The 16343-nt window shown below is 42.4% G+C and overlaps 1 protein-coding gene across 1 annotated transcript in view; it reads left to right on the forward strand.

Annotated features, from left to right (window-relative positions):
• The first annotated feature begins 659 nt into the window (after positions 1–659).
• CLMP (CXADR-like membrane protein) overlaps positions 660–16343 on the forward strand; it is a 40711-nt gene continuing 25027 nt past the window's right edge. The window contains 3 exon segments of the mRNA XM_010286124.1: positions 660–714; positions 717–765; positions 767–804. Coding sequence (XP_010284426.1) covers positions 660–714; positions 717–765; positions 767–804 — 142 coding nt within the window.

Below are 16343 nucleotides of genomic sequence, written 5' to 3' on the forward strand. Positions count from 1 at the left end.
AAATCAATTTTTAGACTTTTTTTCTCCTAGAAATTCAAAAAGAAAACCATGAAGGAAATAGAGAAAGTCTTCCAGGAAGCCTAGAAGCTTAATTCTGCAATTTACTAGTTACAAAAAAGAATAAAGTTAAAGTATACATGTGAGTGTGTTTATCGTTCTGAAGAGCATGTGTTCTTTTTTGTGTGGGTCTCTCTAGCCCTTGAGTGATGAATCTGATTTTTTTTTTCCATGCTGGATTTTTACTGCCTCCAAACTTAACTGTTTTGACACTAGAGAAATCCTCTTGCTTTTCCTCAAAAGGTAAATATATTATTGTTAGAAATTAGCTCTACCTCACCCACATGACTGGTCTTCACTATTAATCCCAGCTGATGGTAGGGAGGGGCTCTTCTGGGAGGCAGCCATGTGGTGAACATTGAGCACAGTGTTTTCCTCTGCTTCTCTCGTTTTCTTTTCAGACAAGCAAAATTGTTCTATGCTGCTGTAGATGTGAACTCCTTGCTGTGCTGCCTCTGTCTCTTCATTTCCCGAAACTCAAGGGCCTGAATTACCAGCTGCAGAGATCTAAAAGCCCTCATTGAATCTGGATGGAATATGGACAAGAAGATGAATAGCAGAAGGGAAGAAAGAGTGAAGTTGGTTATTTTTCTGGCACATGGATGCAATTACACTCGGCGCATTCCAGAGGCGTTCCTTTGAATCCTGTGCAGGTCTGCTGCTGTTCCTGGGAGAAAGGAAGAAAAAGGGAGGAAAAGTCCCTCTTGCTTGGAGACGGAATGTCTGCACTTTCAATTCTCTTTTTAGGTAGGTTGTCTTTTTGACTTTGGTGTTTTTAATCAAACTTCCACGCACGCTTTCTGCAACACTGAAATTAATTTCTGCTGAGCTAGAGAAAGGGATTTGTAAAGAAAAAACTTTTATGGAAAACTCAAATTTCAATGCTGTTTGGGTTCTGATGCTTTCCTTGATTTATTTATTAGCAGATCGATAGCCAGAGGTGTTTTAATATCTGTATTTGCTTTTTAGAAGTGGTGGTTAAACAGACTCCTTTTCAGAATGTATGTTTCTTGTTTAAAGAGGGCAGTGCTTTCAAGCAATGAAGTAGTGAGGGGCTTGAACCTCTTTGGCAAAACAAGGTGAACAAAATGTCTTTGTTTCAGGCATAGTGTCAGATTTGTTTAACTCTGTTTTGATTTGCTTGGGCATTTAATACTCAGATTTTAAAATAAAACGGCATTGTTTCCAATTGATGCCTAAGATTAGAAACAGATGTGTTAAAGTGCAAGAGGGAGGAGTTGGGGGGGGAAAGGATGAGAGAAGGGAGATAAAGGGGGAAGGCAAGAAATGGGAAGGAAGAGGGCTGCTGAAAGAAGAGGTAGAGGTTGACTGTTGAATAGGAGAGGAGTGGAGAACAGCAAAGGGGACATTAAAGGCAGGGGAGAGTGAAGGCAGAAGGACCGAAGAGAGCTGTTTGTTAAAGCCGTAGCCTATGGAGAAAAGAGTTTGCAGCCCTGAGGTCTTTGAGGGGGCTTGCCTACAAGACTGGCTCGGAAGCAGCCTGGGTTTCTGCATCTCCAGAGGCACTGTAATGTGATGAGTGAGCTTCTGTCTCTGTTCTGCTCACCAGATCGTGCTGACAGGCAGACAACTTCGAAATCTGTTGTGGCTGGGCAGAGGCAGTGATTCCTGGGTCCTGTCCCCGAGGAACGTGGGTACAAGTATGAAGAAGTCCGTTGGTCTTTGATTCCCTGGGAGGAGTTGAGTCCCACAGGGTAGTGGACTGATGTGGCTGGGCACAGGTAGAATACAGTTTTTGGGCAGCAATAAATTAGTCTTGCAGGGGACAGCCCTGTTCCTTAAGTCTCACAGGTGTGGAACATGGACTAACCAGATTTCTAGATATCTGCAAGACTGGCAGCACTTGTAGAGCTGCTGAATAAATCGTGAAACAGGTTTTTGCTCTATGGATTGCTGCTAGCAAAGGTTTTATCTGTAGGAGTGTGATGGGGGCTTGAATGTGCTGCAGAATCTGCAGGGGAGGGAGTGCAGGCGGCAGTTTGTCTGCCCAGCACATCTGCCTTGCTTATTTGTCGCAGGACAGTGGAGATAGTGTTTAAAGACAACTCCGGGAGATGAGGCAGCAAGGTCGGAATGAACAGGTAGGCTTCTGCCAGAGGTCTTTGGGCTGGGTCAGCCCTGCAGAAATGGCTGAGAAAGCTGATCTGTGGAAATTAGGAGACAAAGGTAGGTTGTTTACCTCGCTGATGGAGGCAAATGGAACTACAGTCTTTGTTCCACCAACCCTATTCAGGTGCTGAACTTTCCTGTATGTTGAAGGCTTGGAGCAAAAGGAATAAGATGTTGCCAGGTAAAAGGTGCTCTTGGCTGTAACGAAATGACAATTTACCTTTGCATGACTAGTGTTGCTTTTATCTATAAAACATCATGGACTTCATAATAATTATTCTTATGTCTTTTGCGTCTAGGCATCTCCACTATGCTGGTAACACATAAACACAAAACAAAAGGCAGTCCCTGCCCTAAACAGCTTATGCCCTCACCCATAAACCAAGTTTCTCAGCCTCTCTGTGGGAGTTGTTCAAGCACTGGTGAGGGGAGGATAAGCGGCTTCCCAATGCTCACAGCAAAACGTGGAAAGTTTTGTTTCATGGTACTATATTAGTCATTGAACTGCCCCTTGTCTTGCCCATGCTTTACCTGTCTTGTCAACAGGTAACTTGGTCTTTCTGCTCTGTGTCCAGCTTCATTCAGAAACATTAGAAGCATGTTCTTGGGAGGAGTAAGGAAGTATTGTGGTTCCCTGTTCCTAGATTGTCGTGAAAACAAGGAGGCTGGGGAGTCTCACTTGCTAGCTAGAGAAAGTTTAATTGATTTTTCTTCAATGAAAGGGTACAGAAGTGCCAATGATGGCTTGCTTTTCTTGCTGATAAACTGATAGACTAGTGTGAGGAAAAGGCATTTAGATAAGCCAAGCAGACTTGGAAGAAAGGTTGCCTGGTTTGGGTTTTTGGGTTTTCTTTATTAAACATACTAATAGTATGGTTAATGTATACAGTCCTTTTATACTGTTTATCTCTCTGGGGAAAGTGAACAGTGGTGTGAGGAGACAGGAAACAGGAGGCAATTAGTTCTAGGGAAACTTTTAAAACAAGACAAGATGACAGACTTTTGTAAGTGTGGGCAAGAGCATGACCATGCTTCCCTACTCAAGGCTAGGTAAGTGAAGCAGGATGGAATGAGGAGTGGAAAGTGATGCATTGTTAATGTGTGTGCCTACATGCAAGTGTTTGATATCCAAGTCCTGATCTCTGTCCATAGCTGGTCAAATTGTTTAAAACTCCTTGTGTAATACTGCACTCTTAAGAATCGAGGTGGAAATTTCCAAGGGAAATACCTGATTCTTCACTTCTGAGGGTAGAAAATTCTTAATAGAATGTTGCTTTTCTCAGGCAGTAAAAAAAACTAGGAAATGCTCTCATTGAAGTGCTTTACTGAATTGGTTTAAACTTTCAGGTGCTGTCAATTTTGAGTATTTTTAATGAGTCTTCCATTAGAATAGAGCTAATTTTTTTGTAATCAAATATGTTCACATGTGTAATGTTTGTATGCCTGGCTTGGACACTCGTATTACATGCTTTTTCTTCACTTGTTGGCTAGGGTATGTGCTCTGCCCTTCAGAAGCCAATGGGTTCAATATTCAAAACAATAGATGTGCCAAGCCAAATCAGTCATCCAGCTTTCGGGTGTCCTGCTGCTGGCAGTGAACCTTTACATTAGTCTTAGGGGTTCCTCACCACAGCACACATTGAGTCTGACTTATGACTGTCTGACAGAGGTGTTCAGTGTGTTAGAATCTGTATATGTTATACAGGAGTGATGTCGCTAGAGTGGGTGCAGCTGTAAAAGCAAAAGCACCTTTTGTACTGATGCAGCTGAGCTCTGCCTGCTAAGCTCTGAGGTCGATGACTCTCTTACAGTGCTGTCCCAGGGGTATACAGTTGCTGCATTGAACACCAAGACTGATTGTCTCACTGGACTGGGAAAAAGGTTATGGTGCAGATCCTTCCAGTGCCTGTTGGCATAAGCAATTGGGTCTGACAGCATGCATTTGCCTAGGTATTCACCAGACTTCGAACTTGAAAATCTATGATATGGAAGCAGCTCTGCAGCATTTGGCAGTGGTAGGTCAGCCTGGGGCTGTGCTCTGGTATGCTGACTCTGGCCTTCTCTCCTGCTTTAAGAGCATAGGCAACCTGCAGTGTGCCCTATCGCATCTCCTTGAGATCCTTCTCTTTAAGCCCTTGCAATGCTACACTCCAGCAAAGCCAAGAACCACTGCAGTGTTATTGTAAAAAAGAAAAAGCACTCCTGCTTCCAGTGAGGCTACTGGAAAGTTTTTAATTTTAATGTAATGCTTCTGCCTTGAACTAAGCAAGGAAGACTTTTATACAACCTGAAAACTAAGCTGATGGATCTTAAACTTCTGCTGATTTTTCTGGGTATTTCCCAGACTTCTGTCTGGTAAGGAACAGTATATAATAAACTTGCTATTTCCTATTTTTTCATGGCTCCTTCTCTATTGCCTTTGGTTCATGGTGTACTTAGAAGCTTGGTGGGACAAGGATTTTGCCCCATGTTTTTACAGCACTTAACAAAAACACACCTTGGCTCAGGAGTGGAGTACAAAAAGAATCTGTATCTGAAAAGCAATTTTGTGTGTGATTTTGCTGTGTAGCTTTCACCTTCTCTTTGTGTCATTGGATTCTGAAGGAACACAGGTGATGTCTTGGTGTATTTAGCTCAAAAGTGTTCTCCCAAGGACAGCTTCATATAACTGCTAATTGACAACTAACTTCTGTCATAAGAACTCGAAAAGCAGTCAAAATGTCAACTGTACGCAAGATTCAGCCTGTTACAGTAGTGTGAATTTAGTTCTAGGATCGGGCAGAGTGCTCTTTAATAGGACACTACAGGAATACCTAAGGAAAGGGAGCAAAGCAGTGTATCCATTTGGCACTACAAGGGGAATTCAAAGGAGTTAGGTGTAATTGAGTTGCTATCTGGGAATATCAGGGTTAAGACTCCTTGTGAGACACTAAAATTCTTCTAAAGCCAGGGACTGTTTGCATCAAATATTTTCTGTCAAGATACCTGATAAGAAATGGCCTATTTTTTTCCAATAGTGCTTTGTTTCATATAAAAGAGTTTGGATTTTTAACATGTAAAAAAGTTTATTTGGGGGATTATTTTTATCCTTTCTGGTTTTTCTGTTTTACCATTGAGGAAGAAAAGGAGAAAAAAGGTAACCTTCCAGAGGGAAGAAAAGCAGCATGCCAAAGTTGAGTTGAAATTCTGAAAATTAATTCATTTTATGGGAAATAGAGCTGGGGGCGGAGGGAGAGGCAACTCTTCTAAATTTCCCATAGAAAACAACTGGTGATTGCCTTTGTGCCCACCCTGGACCTAGCCTCCTTCACATAGTCTGTTTCTGTGGTCTGTTTCTGTGGGGTACTCTTGCCCACTTCAGAAGGACATTTTGTGTAAGCAGCACAAGCTTCCCAGAAATGTCATTGCACAACTGATTTGGAGATATCCTGATGTTTATCCTCAGGATCACAACAAATGCCCCTGTTTTCCTCAAGGCAAATACAGGGCTTTATAGAGAACTTAGCAGGTTTGCAATCTGGGATTTGTTTGAGTATTCAGGAACTGCCTGAAAAGAAATGTAAACAGTCACTCTGACAAAGCCTTGTGTGTATTTGAAAAACCTTTTGTGTGTAAGTGTGCTTGCTACGCCACACAATGATTGCAAGTGTGTCTAGTACCAATGGAGTGCTGCAAGCTGCTTTCTGTGCCTTTTCAGAAATAGTCCCCACAGCGTTAGTCAAATTATACCTTAGATTTCAAACTAAAACAAGAAAGCCCCTGTGTTAGTCAAGGCAGTAGTTACTGCTTGTGTATCTGTAATGTATTTTATGCACTTGCAGAGAAAGTTTGGCTTTCATGTACCAAATATTGTGCCTATCTTGCATGCACTAATGTGTTACAAAAGAGGCTACTTTGGGTGCAATGAGAACTTGGCGGTGCCCTGTCTAAAATATGAATGGGTCTTTTTTTTCCCCAAAGCTGTTTCTTCATCTGTTTTTAGAAATGGTTAGTTTACAGAAGCAGCCTAGCAAAAAGCCAAGGGTGAAGTCAGGTCACTGAGGTCTGTGAATAGATACTGAAATGACAGGATAGCAGAGGATATAGAAATGGCAGTGCAGGAAGCACAACAATGGAAAATGTACCAAGTGATGGAAAGTCAACAGAACTGAGGAAGGTGCATTTCTATATTCATCTCTTCTCCCTTCAGTCTGCTTCTTCAGTATTCCCCACCTCTGCCAGCCAGGTGTTCAAACCTTGCCTAAAACATGCTTTTCCGTGGGCAAGAATAGAGAGAAGGTGTATGCAATAGTGACTGGGAGCTCTAGCAGTGGGTTAGCAACCCAGAAGAAAGTTGATCCTTTTTCCCAGAAGCTCACGAAGTACCGGGAAAAGCAACTGGGCAGTGTGAGGAGGATGGGTACTGCCCTGCCTCAGCAAAGCACCATTGCTAGGCTTTTCTCAAGCCACTTTTTTTGGTACCTCTGTTTCTTCATGTGACTTGTTAGGTAGCTCTATAGTTGCAAAGAGGACTGAGGAGTTGTAAGATGCATCAAAGGCTGTTTCATGGTCTTCTATCACATTCACAAGTCCTGTCCTCATCTGCTCCTTCATCTTCCCTAGGAAAGCATTTGGTGGTTAGGGGCAAATGTTGTTACTTGGCATTTCTCTTAATTGGCCAGACCCAGATTCATGATTTTAGAATGGCTGTCCTACTGGAATCAATGTACATTACAGTATATTTTCAGCCTGTCTCTTCTGTGTAACTGACATCCCTTTTTGTGGATGGAAAATGAGTATGAAGCCTTAGTGTATGTGAATTGTTCCTGACTGAAGTAGAAAGGTTGAAGTTCAGCTTGGTGCCTGCAGTTTAACTGCCTTTGGTAGGAAAAGGTCAGTGAAAATTTTGTGGTGCTTATAATATGCAGTGGCAGAAGAGAGGCTGCTCTCCTGGAAACAACCTTTTGAAATGGAGTGTGCATAGTTAGAGGCCACTGATGACCATGGTGAGGATGCGTTTGGTCTACCGTAATACTGCACTGTTACTTTTGTAGCATGCTTTGATAAGTGTCATGCTTGTATAAAGCTTTGGGTAATTCAGTCCAGCAGGGCCATATTGGGTAGAGAAGAATATAAAGACCATCTAATAGAGGAAGAAGCAAAGGCATAGGTGGGTGTACACTGCCTAAAGGCAAGGTCGCATTATGTTACATGTCTTGACCCCTTGCAGCTCTGACTTAAGGCCATTTTCCTTTTAATATGTCTTCAAACATGAGCAGAAGTAGTGGTGGGTGGGTCATTGACCAACAGATGAATCCCTCAGCTACAATTTATCAAGCTGAGGTCATTGAGCTGCTGTCTGGAGGGATGACATCTAGGCGATGGGAAGGTGTGATTTATCCTTACTTTGTAATAAGATTCTTGATAAAGTATTAATGGCTTTTTAGTAGCAATGTACTGAGAAACACCACTCACGGTGTGAATGGCTGCTGTTACCAGAAGAGCCCTCAGAGAAAGGAAATTCTGGGCTGTGCGTTAATCTCTGAATTACTTTGTTCTGCATAAGAAAGGAAATGCTGGTCTTTCTAGCTAGCATATATACCTATGGAGTAGTCATTTGTAGTTAAGGTGTCGATTGTGCTTGGCAGAACAGAACCTGGAAGCCAGCTACACTAGATGGTAAGTGGGAGTCCCCTGTCCTTCCCTGTGGCTTTTGATGAAGGGGAATATTTGTGTGTCTGTCTTAAAGTATGTGCACCAGCATTCACTCAGAATTTAACTGCTCCTTACAGTATTTTAACTAGCAGCAGTGGCATCGTAACTCCAACAATATTGTACTGTCAGTGGCAATGCCTTGCAAAGGCTGTTTTGTAGAGGGAAATGGTATGGAGTATCTGAAGGTAAAGCAAAAAGCAACAGCTCAGGAAAGCATTAAGGAGTGGTCAGTGCATGGGCTGGGAATCTGGATGCAGTTCCTGCTCTGTTCTAGACCTTGGCGAGTCATGTTGGTCCCTCTGTAGATTTTTTCCACTGCCTTGTGCCTTTTACTCTTTGGCTATTTAGGCTGTTAAGTTGTTTTGAGCAGAGACTGTCTCTCCCTATGTGCCTGGATGGCATTTTGTACAAACTGGGCTGGTAAGAGGCCTTTCCAGAACTGGAACGTGGAAAAGGGAGGCTCCATTCTCTTCCCTTCTTTGTGCCTCAGCAAATATATCGGCACTAGGTGGTTTTCCAGTATTTGGAATATTTGAGATGCATGCTGGCTGAGTCTCATAGCTCAGACTGCTTAGGCTATTTTCTGTTAAAGGCTTGATAAAATTTTAAAGGCCATAGAAGTGCTTAGTATAGATATCAGCCTTTTTCTGTGGGGGAGGGCTGCAGAGTCCCATGAAATGGTGAGGTGTTTTTCCTGTGCAGGGGGAAGTCTTTCATATAACACAGCAAGCCTTGAATATTGAACTAAAACAGTCAGGCGCTTTTTTTCTAAAAAAAATTGCAGGGTTTTCAACCTTGAAGGCAAATCACTTTATGACTTCATTGTTTAAATTTAGGTTTTGTTTTGCGGGGGGATCGTTAGACTTGAAGCAAAAGCCTTATAGCCCAGGGACTGTCACTTCTGATTACTTCCAGTGACACTTCCAATTATTTCCAATCACAATTCCAGGGACAAGAGGAAAAAGGAGCCATGTTCTCCAACATCAGGGCTTTTTTTTTTTCTGAACAAAGGACCATTTATCAAACCTCTGCAGAAAAAGGTAGAGCGCCAGATTTGGAACTCAGCTGCGGTAGGGTAATTCCAAAGAAAATCTGAAGTGGGACTCGAGGCTGCTGTCTGGTGGGGTGCTGGGGATCCTTTTGAGGATCCTGCCTTGTTGAGTAGTATTAAGGAAATTGCTTCATTTTCCCCAGGCATTAACTGGCACTAGGACTCAGTGCAACAACATGCAGCTTTGGTAAATGCCTACTTAAATGCTCTGTGGGTCTTGTAAGACATGAGCATGCAAAAGCACTGCTTGTGGAAAGCAGACGGCTTAGTGTGCTCAAAATGGGAAACGAGAGTCTGCTGAGGGAACTTGACTGACTTCTAGGTACATGAAGTGAAAAATTTGATGCAGCATGCTTTATTCAGTGGTGAGCCTATAAGCTATTGTTTTGTCCTTCAAAAAAAAAATGAAGCAGCACATGATTGCCAATGGGAACTGGGACGCTCACTAATGTTCAGATGTCTCTGGTAGCATTACTTCAGACTGCTCAAGTGTAAAAACAGTCTTAAAATGGTGTCGCAGCTTTCCATCAGATTTAGTGAAGCCTTTAATTTCCTTAGTCATGCTGTGAGTGAAGTTGGGCCTGCTGAGTGTAGGTGGTATTAGCAACTGCTTGCTTTATTTGTTTTATAATAGTCCTAAAAGGCCCCAGCTCTGATCAGGGCTTTGCAGACGCACCTAATAGGTCATGAGCAGCAGACCTGATCTGACATTAGGAGCCAGGTATTGAGGAACTTGAGTCAATTTACAATAGGAGTTGCATGCTGGACCTGAACAGATTTTGAAAGCGGCATCAAATGAATGCTTATCTTGCTGTGGTGACTAAGGATCCATGGCCCTCTACTATTAAAGTGTGAATGATATGTATTGGTGATCGGTCTGAATGAAGTTCTGGTGATTACTTATTACTGCCATAAACCCCTTGTTTTTCCTCAAGTGGTAGTAGTGTTCCTCATTTTTGTGTGTTTACTCTGGTCTGCCTGGGGTTGGATGTCACTGAGAGCTGCCTGTGCCAGCTTCATCCATTTTCCTGTAAAGAAAGACCCGTGTGTCTTGTTGTAGAACTGATGCTGCTGTAACGTACAAATGCTGGCTATTATTTGTTATTTGAGCACAAAGCAGACCATGTACATTTTGTCAGCAAAGTTTAGAAATTCAATTCCAGATGAGCAATCTGCCGTTATTCTTGTTCTGAGACCTTTGAGGTATTCCTGGGCATCAGCTCTGATGTTTTTGTGGCATTTTCTGTTTTGATGCCTGGACTAGGTCGATTCCATAGCAGACACCCATCACAGAATGCGACTGAGGTGGCACTTGCAGAGAGCTTGGTGCTAATCCCCTAGGAGTCTCAGCCTTTCACGTAAGGAACTGTTTTACTGAATCCATCCAGTCTGGATGGATGTGTCCAAAGTACAGCTTTGTCTTGTTCTAATACGGCTTGTGCTGTGGGCAAAACCCCTCTTCATTTCCATTGTTTCAAGCTCTTGCCTAGAGACAAAGGGAATTTCAACCAGGCAAAGCATAGCTTTTGGGTTAACAAATGCTGGGATTTTTTAAAAAAATTATTTTCCAAAGGGGAATGTTAAGCAATTGAGTGCTTTCTGGTCAAAGCAGCATTCAGAATGTCTAGATTCCATTCCTGGTTTGGCCAGGGACTCAGTAATTTAGTAATTCAGGCTCCGTTTTTAAATGCCTGTTAGTTTTGAGTGTCTCCATTTTCAGTGTTACAAAGGCTCAGTACTTCTGAAGAGGCAAGTGAGCTTGGTGCCACCAACTGTGTGCTGTCAGGTGTCCTTTAAGCATTCAAAGTTTTGGGGATGTATTTGATTTCAAATGGTGGTTTCAACTGCGTTGTGCCTCAGCTGCTGTTCTGCAGACTAAGTGTAAGAGCACTCACAAATGCAGCAACCTTGCCCTCATGAGCTATGAAGTGCTTTGAAATCCCTGTAGAAATGGAGCTGCAAAACTCCGAAGTGATAGTATGTTAAGCAATGTCAGGCACTAATTTAACGGGTGAAGATAATGTTGTAGTTCAGGAGTCTTCTCATCAGTGCCACTCTGGTAAATGGATCCCAACTTATGTGGCTTTGTCAGAGCTCCTTCCATTTAGCCCAAGGCTATCCCTGGAGTAAGCAGAAGAGATGATTCTGCAGCTGTTAGTTAATTCAGACCCAAGATGACCTGGTACAAGAAAAGTTCAAAACTCTGGGTTCCTCTGCTGTGGAGCTAATGATCCTGCATTGCACAATACTTTTCCCTCTAATAACTGCAGCTTGCATCTTTTTCATACTTCGTAATGCCCTGGGCATGTTGCTTCCATTGTGGGGTAGCAATGAGTACATACCCATTAGTAAAAGGCATTGAATGCAGTGGAGGCTCCAGTGTTTGTTTTTCAAGTTGTCGGCAAGCATCTTCCCCTGCCCCATATCCTCTTCTGTGAAAGCACCAGAAAAGAGGAGGGGAGCCAGCACCAGAATGTCAGTGGAACAAACTGGGCCTTATTGCACCACATGGAAGTATTTAGGATGGTTATTTGCTGGGTTATAAGTGCACTGAGGCAGGGACTGTTTCTTTACCTGTTTGTACTGTTCCCTACAACACTGTGGACTTAAAAGCTTGCATAGCAATCTAGAATGTCTTAAACCTAGTTTTCTTCCTGCTTGCTGTCTAAACAAGCCATGCACTAGGATAGCATCTATTTATGTAATTCTAGAGCGTAAATTCATGCAGGGAGAAGGCAATGAAGTTGGGAACCTGAGGTATTCGGACATCTGAAAACAACCTTTCAGATGGGATGCCAAGGGTGCTCGCTTGTTGTGGGCTTATGTAAAATAGGCTTGTTCTGGCTGGCTCACAAAGCAGTATCTGCTAGCAAGTTTTGTATACTTTGCTAGTGGTCCTAACTACTGAGCAGCCCTGTAGTGTACGGTTAGGATTATTGGACTTCTGAGCATCTCTGCATTTCAGCACGTTAAAGCCACAGGACAATATGTAACAGAAATCTATTATACAGGCATATCTGAGAAAGCTTTGGGATGTTGTGATATACACACGGTGATGGGTATTTTCAAGCAGTCTTGCAGAAAGAACTCTGCCCCTCTTCAAAGGTAAAGTTAGAAGGAAATTGAGGGCAGTGTTGAAGGTCGCTAGAGTATATTGGAGAGCAGAGGATTTCATTGTTATCCTTGCATTCATTTTGGTTGCTTGAGTAAAACATCTCTTCCAGAAAGACAGCCAAGGCTTGGTTTGAAGGCCTGAGGTGGTAAAAATCCTTCTGTCAGCCTGTCACCAAGATTATATGTTTTCTGAATGACTCAAATATTCCTGGGTTTGGTTCTTATGTCTCTCCTCTCTCTTTGCCTGAGCTCCTTGTGCTTCTTTTTATTTCATGCTGGCTTAGCTAGCAAAAGAGATTTACTGTAGCATGGAGCAGACTTGTGCCACACCTTGGGTAGTGTGCATGCACCACAAATTCCTGCCAAGTGCTCAGGACTAATTTAGGTTTTTTTTCTGTTAGGCCTTGAACACAGATCCTTTAGAAACCTTTCTGAAAGCATGCTACATGGGCATTTTCAAAAATATCTTCTTTAATCAGTCCTGTCATAGAGACATTTAAATCTAGGAAAGAGTAAAAACAGTTCTTAAAGTATGTTCTTACACTGGCTTTGTCAGCTCTCAGAACTTGTATACTAGTTTTTTAAAGGGAATTAAAATGTTGCTTAGATACATTCTCTCCTTATTTGCCCCTCACCTTTTCCTTAGAAACATATTTAAGCAAAAAGATGGGGAGAGGAGTTGATTACTCATGCATGTAGAAGGATTTTTTTTAAATTAGCCAGTTAGATAATATTGGCATTTTGTGATTTGTTTCTCCCTTATTAGTGGTGCTCTGAGGTGACTGAAGATGTAGACTGTTCCCTGCTCTGTTCTTTGTTTCCAGAAACCAATGCACTGATAATTCATGCATGTTTAGCTTTACAGAATATAATAGTGGTGTATGGTACACCCTACCCCTGCTCAAAAATATGTTAAGTAAAAAACAGCTGTTTGCTGTAAGTGATTTACTACTGCTGAAATGGCTATACTGGGCATTTTCCATATACTTTAAAGCCATCACTTAATGGAGGCTGTGCTGGGCAAGAGGCATATCCTTTATTTTGACAAAGGCTATCTTCACTGAGGAGAATCCTTTGAATGCAAATACTTTTTATTGCTTTGCAATTCCATATGACACATGTAAGAACCTTGGCTGTGCCACTCCTGCCTGTCTTCCCTTCTTAAAGAGCAGAGCTGTGGCCTTTCCCATACCATGTGGTAGAAAACCGTGTGTGCAGCATGCTTTGTGTCTGGCTGTAGCTTTCCTTTTAGTCCCTGTCCTCAGGGGTCCTCTCAGTATTTCTTTTTCTGCAACCATGTGCATGGAGAACCTATCCTAACCAGAAAAATAACGACTTCAATAGCTGCTGGTGTCCTTCATTCCAGTGAGACATGCTTTGGGTATGCTGAAGCTCTCTCAAGTCTATGTGCCTATCTTCTCTTGTGATTTTAGGCTTCGTAACCTTTGGGGTCTAGTATGCTTCCTGTAAATCTCCAGATTCTGGCAGTGTCATAGCAGTGGGGTGGAAACTCCCTCTCCAGTGAAAGCACCTGATGTAGTGAGCCTGGCACAGGAACATCTTTAGCCCTTGGGAGGGACATTAATTTCCTGTTCCTGCAAGGGAAGAGCTTATTCAGGGAGGGATTGGCACTACTTTTCTGTCCTTGCTGCTGACTTAAATGCTTCTTCATTTTTTATGATCTCGTATAATGGAGAAAAAAAAAAAACACTAAAAAAGCAAATGAATTCTGCTTTTCTAAAGCATCTGTATTGGAACGGAGCTCACTTAATATTCAATTCTTGAAGAGATATGTTCTAGCACCCTTTCAGTATGGATCTGCCTGGCGGCATGATCTAATTGCCCTGGATTTACGTTTGTGACATTCTTGGCTTTTATTGAATATATCAAGTATCTTCATCCCTTTACATTAACGTCCCAGTTAGTATCATTTCTGTTGTGACGCTGAGCCATAAATGCTTTAGTTTAGACCACACCACGCAGTGTGTGGTCTCCTTGTTAGTAAAAATTGATTATCTTATCAGCAAGTGAAGAGTGTGTGATAGGGTAGAGGCTGTCAAAGGGTCTGTGACTTGCTCTCTCTGGGCAAGGTCTACAAATAGCCAGGTTTAGATCGGATCTGAGTTACAGGAGGAGAGGACAGTAGTGGCTGTATGTTCCTGATCTTGAGGGAACAGCCCTGCTCATTGCTTTAAATCATTCTGGGGTTTTATTTTTCTGTGTCAGCACTGTCAGAGCCTGTAATCCTCAACTAAAAGAGGCCATCCTGCCCTACCAAGAGAAGGACTTGGTGAGGAATCCCCTTCAGCAAGGATGTGGCAAGCAGACTGACAATGTGAAAGAAAGAAAAAATATCCTGAGACAATATGCATAAAATGAGAGCCTGATTATGATGCAGAATTAAAAACAAAACATGAAGAATTCCCTTAGTACAGAGAGCTGGTGGAGCCCTGCAATGGGCAGCGCTTACTGCCAACCATGTATTGTAACAACAGGAATTGAGCAGGGTAATGATTACGCATGCTTTATGAACACCCACCATCGGTTATGTTCATATTGTGCAGACAAGGAAGACTTGATGTAGCAGATAAATGTTATTTCTGCAGACATTTTAAATAGCAGTCACTGTTCATATATTCTCTACATCCCCCTCTGATCCAGAAGTAGTACATAATATATGAACATTCAGAGTAGATGCCAGGGAAAATGTCTTGGGCAGCTGTGAGAGATGAAAGATACTGGAACATTAGACTTGCATCAGTCCTGAGCTGTGCTATGAATGTTGAGATGGGCTGGCCTTATGGGCAGAGGAGCTTTGTCAGAGGAGCCTCTTTGTCAGAGGCAGAGGAGCCAGGAGACCTGGCTTTCAGGTCTTCTGGAAGACTGCGCAAGACATTTCCCTTGTGTTTCAGGTAGAGATAGAGACTTCCTTCAAGAAGTACAGTGTGACTAATGCATGGAAAATGGCATGTAAAACTTGGTAGTATCTTTACAGCAAGAGAGAATTGTAAGGAGAAGAGATGGCAAGGCAGGAATCTGTTTTTTGCTTCCAGTTCCAGTGGTGACTGTAGTCTATCGGGATGAAGCCATTCACTGGTAAGGTTCAGATCTCTTGTTCATTAACTCTCTCATCTCAACTGTAATCCCAGTAGGTGGCTTTACAAGACCTTTTAGAGCCTTCGTTTACGCATCTGTAAAAAGGGAAATGTCTCATTATACAATGTGGTTTATGGTACTCAGACAATGCAGAGTATTGGTAAATAGTTTGATTATGGTTTTTATCAGCCTGCCATTTCCAAAGACCTTATAGCTGGTCTCTTTGCATTTGTATTTAATGCCACTGAGATGTAAGTGCTCTGACAGAGCCAACTCTTTCAGCATTTAGGGAAGAAGAGTTTGAAATCTTCAGAAGCCATGCAAGTCCTTACTTTAATTCTTTATAAATTTTGTAGGCAATACTCAACTAAAAGAGGAAATGCTTGAGTCCTGTCTCCTGTGTTTAGAAGAAACAGAATCCAGATAATTTAATCTAAAAGGAAGATGTTCTTTTGAGGATAAACAGCCTGAATAAAACATTTCTGAGCAAACCCATGACAGTGTCCCTCCCTTTGCATGCGCGTGTACACACACACACACCCCCGCCCCCAACTAGCAGTTTCTATCCTGAAGGATGCCAGAAGCAGCTGGCTGATCAAGGGAATTGGCCTCACCACAAACCGGACTGTGTCATACTTGGGGATACCCTGTTATGCCTGCTCCAGTCATGCTGGTACCTATAATAATCCCAAATGATCCTTGAGGATCAGTTGGGAACCCTGCAAGTGGGCAACCCAGCTTACTCTGCATAAATGTTAAATAACACCAATTGCCTGGCAGACACTTTGAGTTTCTTTCTAGATGTTAACGAGGGCCAGATGCAGAGGCTTGTGTGGTCTGGGGCCAATGAACTGCTGTTATCTACAGTACGGAGCCATTTTATTTTTCCTTTCTCTACTAAGCGAACATAAAGTATTTGCAGTGTTATGAAACTGTTTCAACTTTTCCATTTGAGCTTTCTGGTCTGAAGAAGTACAGGAGGCAGAGGCTGGGAGGGTAAACTCTGGCTTGAAACTCAGGGAAGTGAGGGGTGTATATCTCCTGTCACTCCAGATATGGCAGAAAGAGCAAATAGGCATGTTAATTGTCAGTGCAAGATTCTCACATTAACATGGTGTCCTGGGCAGAATGCCACCATGCAATAAGCATGTGTTACAGAATTAGTACATTAAGGGTTAGGTAACCCACTTAGCCTGTTATG

The sequence above is a fragment of the Phaethon lepturus genome, unplaced genomic scaffold (assembly GCF_000687285.1).
Source record: "Phaethon lepturus isolate BGI_N335 unplaced genomic scaffold, ASM68728v1 scaffold38354, whole genome shotgun sequence".
Classification (NCBI taxonomy): domain Eukaryota; kingdom Metazoa; phylum Chordata; class Aves; order Phaethontiformes; family Phaethontidae; genus Phaethon; species Phaethon lepturus.